General features: G+C 41.4%; 1 protein-coding gene across 1 annotated transcript; it reads right to left on the bottom strand.

The window, feature by feature from the left end:
- Positions 1-3,478: 3,478 nt before the first annotated feature.
- Positions 3,479-4,063, bottom strand: LOC149832384 (uncharacterized). The gene has a single exon (XM_090013237.1). The coding sequence runs from the start codon at positions 4,061-4,063 to the stop codon at positions 3,479-3,481; it is 585 nt and encodes a 194-aa protein (XP_089869363.1).
- Between the last annotated feature and the right edge of the window lie 2,895 nt (positions 4,064-6,958).

The following is a 6,958-nucleotide window of genomic DNA, read 5'->3' as shown; positions in this document are numbered from 1 at the left end:
CACCTTTAAAACATAGATTTAACCCATTAAAAGGGTAAATCATGTATTTTATTGGTTAATAATGTAAAGAATCATATTAAAATTAATTCTAATGGATTAAAATCCCTGTAAAATACACCAAACAAGGTTAGATCACCTTCTTGGACCGTTCTTTCTGGTTCTTGATGGTTCTTGAGGTGAAACCATGATTGAATCCATGAAATAGGAGGTATTAATGGCTAAATTCATGTTTAAATTCACAAAAGTATTAAATAAACTAAAGAAATTAAAAGAAATAAATACCTTGGAGTTTCAGCAATGCAGGAAGGGCTGGAGAGGAGAGAGAAGCTCGAAGAATCCCAAGGAGAGCAAGTTGGAAAAATCGACCCCCCTTATGCTCCTTTTTATAATAAAAAATTTGGTTAAAAATGGCTTTTTTTTTTTTGAAAATTTTTGGACTCTCTAAGGAGGGGGCGATTTTTGGGTGGAAAGACCTAACTACCCCTAACCTAACTTATCTAAACTAATGCCTAATTAACCCCTAGACTTTCCTAAAAAATCCCCAAATGTAATGCCACTTGGCATTTTCTACATTTGGTTTTTTAAAACACCTTTAAAAACCTTTAAAAACACTAGTTTTAAAAACTAACTTTCAAAATGAGTTTTTCAAAATGGTTTTGACTCTTCTAAACCTCTAACATTAACCAAGACATCAACTAACCCTAGTCTAGCCCTGACTGACTCGAATATGGCGCCACCCCGAGTGGGCCCTACTTGAGTTTTTTTCTTCAAAAAGCGATTTTAAACTTGAAATTGAAGGAGTTTTCAAAAGGATTTTCAAAAGCAAACTTGAAATTCAAAGTTTTGAAATGGCATAGGGTTCTAACTGAGTCAGAAATCTTCTGGATATGGTGCCAACTGAGTGGGCCCACATTGAGTTTTGGAAATTTTGAAATAAACACTGAAAATGGCTTTGAAAAAGGGTTAAAATCAACATTTGAAATTCAAGATCTTTGAAAATAGGGTCTCAAGCGAACTGGAACTCCGAGTTAGAATCCTGAACTCTTAAGACTCTGAGATTTTAAATTTTAGAATTCAAATGAAAGAATTTTCGAAAGATTTTATCGAGAAATGATGAAATAAGTTAGAAAACACAGTCAGGGTTAGACTCCTAACTCGACCGAACTCTAAAATAGAGTCTTGAACTAACTGGACTCTGTAAAATGACCTAAATTTTGAAAACAACCGAAAAAGACTGAAGATGGAAGTAAACAGACTTCAAAACAGATTTTTGACTGGATTTGGACTCTAGGACAGAGTCCTGATCGGACTGAAACTTTCAAAAATTTGAGAAATTTGATAAATAGAGAAATTCAGAAGCGACACCATCTCAATGGGTCTCATCTGAGAATTGAAATCGATTGAAATTTGAATTTAACATGAATCCAGATTGTTTTTTGAGAAAATATTTTGAAATATAAAGTCCTGGGGTTTGAAAATGACGGAGTATTGAATAAAAACCCAGGTTTTGAAATTGATTTTTGAAATAAAAGCTTTGAAATTCAAATCTGGATTGAATGTTTTGAAAGCTGGAGTGCTGGATCTCAAGAATGAGATGCAATGACATGCAATGCTATGCAATGTGATGAAATGGTATGCCGAATGCATGCAATGATATGCAATGACACATGAATGACATGCAATGCCGAAAGCTGGAGTGCTGGATCTCAAGAATGAGATGCAATGACATGCAATGCTATGCAATGTGATGAAATGGTATGCCGAATGCATGCAATGATATGCAATGACACATGAAATGGACAAACACTGGATGAGGGTGAAAATTTGGGGTGTTTACAAATACAAGTACATGTACTCAATGAACCCAACGAATGGAAAGGTAAAACCGCAATGCTTTCAAACCAATTATGCCCATGGCACAACAAGAAACAATGCGTGAAGGCATGCTAAAAAATGACAAACCACATTCTCAATACATTGCAGCCTATTTGCCAAATACTAAAATGAGAAAAGAATGAGACTAAGGAGCTCAACCGAAAACCACAACCACAGTTTTGTGAAGGAGTGTCTCACCTTCAAGGCTTTACAATGGAGGAAATGGAGGAGGTTGCTCACGGTTTGGAGTTGCAGCAATGTGGTGTTTCACACCACTCACACATCTAGGAGAAGAAGGGAAGAAGAGCAAGAGAGGAAAGAGAGACTCCGCAACAAAAATCGTCCAAGGGTGCTCTTCTTTCTCTCTCTTGAAACCTTAAATATGTAGGGTTTAAGAAATGAATGGTTGAGATTTAATAGGGAGTGATGGATGGCTGGGGTGCTCCACGCACCCCCATAGCCAGCCCTAGACCAATGCATGTTGAGTTTTTGAAACTTTTAAAAAGGTTTGCAAATATGCCATTAAAAAGGAGTTTCAAAAAGCCTTTATAACTTGAAGGAATGACATGGGCTGCCACCCAACCCAGCCAATCAACTTTTGTCATTTGAATTAGTTCAAAAGGCTTGCAAAAATGTCATGGGGCACCAGCCCCATGCTCCTTTATTGGGAAAACGCCCCCCCTCATAATGCTTCATCATGTGTTTTTGAAAAGAGCCTTGGCCAATAGTGGCCTTCTTTTCAAAAACTTGCAAAAATGCCACCCAGCTAGTCAAACCTTGACCATCTGGTCAACCAAGCTCAAAAATGTCCACTAGAGAGGATGCCCAATGGGTTTGGGTCCTCTACTAGTGATCCGAATCCAAATCCAAAATCGCCAATGTTCTATGTTTCAAAACAATGCTTAATTAATGCATTAAAGAATTAAATTAATTCCAATAAATCATTTAGTTTTCTTCAACACCTTAATTAACATAGAATGCTCGAATCCTCTTAAGAAAATTCTCATCAGTTTGCGAGAATTAGGCGTATTATGATTCACGTCCAATCGTAGATCAAAACTCGTAATTCACAAGCACTGACGAGGTTTTTACGTCATATAGGTCCCAAATTTGAGGACAAACTATAAAAATACATTATAAATTAACCCTTAATGTTTCAGAAGCTAATTTGTCCAGAATTAGGTACTTCTTACTTACACAGTATATTTACGCGATTTTCGGGTCACGCGTACAAGGGCAAAACACAAAGCATCATCAAATTACATCAAATTACGTGCTAACACCCAAGAGCATACATTTTAATATTAAGTAAGCAATAAATTCTTCAGAAAATCCACGGGTGTAACATTCTACCCTCTTTAAAAAGGATTTCGTCCACGAAATCACAAAACAAGAAGCAACAAAAGGGTCAGATCTCGTCTGACAGCACCTACTCAGCCACAACTAAGTCTCTCATAGACTTCTTCGGGCAAAACTTGGCAACATGACCGGGTTGTCCACACTTAAAACACTTTCCCTTGAAAGGAGAACAAGTTTAAAGACTGTGATCTACGTCGCATTTCCGACACTTCCACTGAACTTCTGGTCGCTGGGATCGCTTTCGCTAGAGCTTCTGCTGCACTTTCTGACGCTTTCGCTCCCTAGTAGGTGGAGAGGAAATCACCCTGCTAGGCTTCTTCTTGCTGGCAATCATAAAAACTTGAGCCTGATGCTCAGCTTGGTCTTCATCTAGTAACGTAGCTACTTCGATAGCTTCTTCGAGCAACTTCGGCCCACTAGTGAACACTTTAATAATCAAAGTAGGCCTCAAACCACGAGCGAACTTCATTGCTCGATCATGCTCCGCAACATAAACGTTCAGACAGTATCGTTCCAAACAACAAAACTTTGTAATATAATCGGACAAGGTCATCGTTCCTTGTTGCAAGTCCAGAAATTCTTGCATCTTCTTACTGCGCTCATGCTTCGGAAAGTAAGCAGAGTTAAAAACTTTCACGAATTCGTCCCGCGTAATAGTCGCGTCCCTGAATCTAAGCGAAGAGACAGTGTCCCACCACTTCTCAGCATGGTCTTTCAAGCGATAAGTACCAAAACTCACTTTCTTCTCCTCTGGGACATCCAAAACACGAAAAATACGTTCTATCTCACGTATACATGATTCAGCAGCTTCAATGTCTGTCTTACCCATAAAAGCAGGAGGATCTATGTAAGACCCATAATTTTTCAGTATCTTTCTGAAGAAATTCACGAGGCATTTTCAAGTAAAAATAGCATCTGAACCCGAAATACGAATCAGATCGATTTGTACGAACCAATTATACTTGAGATATTCGTCGCTTTGTGAATATATGCTCAAACACTCTAGAAGCCATAACTTCCTACCTAAACGAAATCAAAGGATTTTCTCGAGCCAACTTTCTTAGTTACGTCAATACGAAGAGAATGGCGTACTTAGAATTTTTCGGAAAAAAATCGCCGAAAACCTGAAATTTTTGCGGGACCCACAGAAATGTTGGTGGGACCCACAAAAATATTCCTCAGAAAATATCTTGTGGGACCCACAAAATATCCTATGGAAATATCTAGTGGGCCCCACCTCAAAAGGAACCTCCAGGAATTAAAATATAGCTCAGGGGTAAAAGGGGCATGGAAAAACCCAAGAGGAGGTGGGCTTGGGCTATAAATAGACCTCCCCACTCTCTCTCTTCTCATAATTTCGACCCCCCCTCTCTCTCTTGCCTTCTCTCTCTCTTCTAAACCTCCCCTAGTGAGCCCAAGTGAGTCTGAGCCCACCTGACCTGGCCTGAACCCACCTGACCTGGTCTGAGCCTGCCTGACGTGGTCCTAGCTCACCTGACCTGGGTCTGAACCCACTTGACCTAGTTCTAACCTAGTTGACTTGACTTGAACCTAGTTGGGTTTAAAGTCAAAGTCAAAGTCCCTTTTTGTCCAGATTCTAGTTTGGATTTCTGAACCCAGACTTAGCCTACTTGAGCTGAGTTCGAACCTGCTGAACCCAGTTGACTTGGACCGAACCCTGTTTGGTTCAAACCACTTAGGTTGAGTAGCTTGACCTACTCTCCCTCTTTCTCAACTAAGTCAGCTTCATCTGACTTAGTCTGACCTCTCGAAGGAAGGCTCGAAGCCAAAGAAGCAACCCGGAGCTGTTTCTTCCATGATTTGAAGTAAGTTCGCTTCGTTGATCCATCTCTCTCAAGTATTTGACTGTTTGTATATAGAATATACTTTCTGAAGTAGTATCTTGCTTTAGTTCTTGATTGAGCCCTTTTTGGACACTTCGGTGTTCACCCGCTCGTCTCGTAACTATCGTCGGATATATCTATGTTCAAACACGCAGTATATGCGTTTTTAAAATGGTATCTCGCCCTAGTTCTTGGTTGAGCCCTTCAGAACACTTCGGTGTTCAGCCGCTCGCCTCGTAACTATCGTTGGATACGGATCTAGGTGTATATCTGCTGATTCTGCCGACGCGTCTTATATCGCACAGGCTATGTAATTTACCTTTGCCGTCGCGTCGTATGATGCCAAGGCTCTCTGTTTTCTGCACTTCCGATTACTGCACTTCCGATTATGCATTTACTTACGCCGTCGCGTCGAACGATGCCAAGGCTCCTGCTTTCTGCAATGTATTTACTTACGCCGTCGCGTCGAACGATGCCAAGGCTTCTGCTTTGTTATATATGTAGAATATTTCGTTCAGTTACACACTTTGAACAATAGTATATGCATTTTTTTACGCCGCCGCTGTATAAAGCACAGGCTTCTGCTTATACTACATATATAGCGCATAAATGAGTGTTCAAATGGAGATCAAACTCCAAATCGCCAATGCGATTCCCTGACCGCTCCTCGTTCAAGATTCTGCTTGACGAATGAAGCCCCTATTGGAAAGGCTTCACTTTTTGGCAAAATGCTCTTTACGTAAAAACTAAGTCAATTACGTATGGCCTGGCTATGGCCCAGGGTTCCTGCAACCTTGATGGATGCAAAGTACGCACAACGGTGCACATCCATTTCCCCGAATTAAGCGTGGCGATTTCCTACCAAAGAGGGGAGATGCCGCTGAAATGGATAAAAGAAACGCACGCTTTCTCCGTAAAAGAGAGGAAGTGCTGCTGAAATTTCTGAAGAAGCTAAGAATAGCTCAGAAAGAACGTAGCAGGATACTCTGACATATAGCAGAGTGCTACCCAGTTCATGGTTTGCCCTCTACAACGTAGAAGGGTTCATCGCACCACTGCCGGTAGAGCAGGGGAGGTGCTGACAAAATGGTTGGCAGAAGAGCTGCCGGAACCAATGGAACGGCATAATGATGTCCGTTGATGGAACGATGCCAGATTGGCTCGTATCCTTGTGCCTGCAAGGGCACCTTGCTCGTAAGGGCCGCTGAGCCGGAGTAGAGGTTGCGCCTTGGCTAGGTTTGTACTCGTCGCGTAAAAATACGCCGAGTAGCCGATCTATTTAGATCGAGTCATATGCATGCTCATTGAGAACAGTTACGCAACCAGACTCGTAAGGGCCGAAGAGCCAGAGTGTGTTGTTTCCACCCAAAGAGGTGTGATGCTCGCGGTGGCCGAAGTGCCAAGAGCGGTGTTCTGCATGCATATGAATAAGACTTAAGGTCGCACATACCCCGCGGTTGAAAATCGTGTTAGGGGTACCCCCTCAGTAATGACTGTGTTGGGGCAGACTGAATGGGGTCGGGTACATACTCCCGTAGTGTTAAAAGCACGGGCTGCCTAAATGGCATGCAGATTCTGTCCAAGTAATTGTAAGACTGGCAGACCCCTTCAGGAATTATGCTCACTGTGGAATGACAGTGATGGTACAGCCTTGAGTGACATGTATTTTTACTTTGGACCTGATAGAGTCCACGATGGCCTCAGTCACTCATGGGTTTTGGGGTCGTGGTTATCCTTAAGATCTAAGGATTGAACCCAACTACTGCAAGTAGAGGATGCATCCGAATATGGGCCTAGTAGGGTTCTCCCAGTTGAAACACACTGCCCTACTATGGATAGGGTCAACAGCCCTCTGGGGTATCTAAAATACATAGAATAAT

The sequence above is a fragment of the Nuphar pumila genome, chromosome 7, assembly GCF_984573655.1.
Source record: "Nuphar pumila chromosome 7, dmNupPumi1.hap1.1, whole genome shotgun sequence".
NCBI lineage: Eukaryota > Viridiplantae > Streptophyta > Magnoliopsida > Nymphaeales > Nymphaeaceae > Nuphar > Nuphar pumila.
The sequence above is the reverse complement of the archived record's forward strand: the minus strand, read 5'-3'. Positions and strand labels throughout refer to the sequence as shown.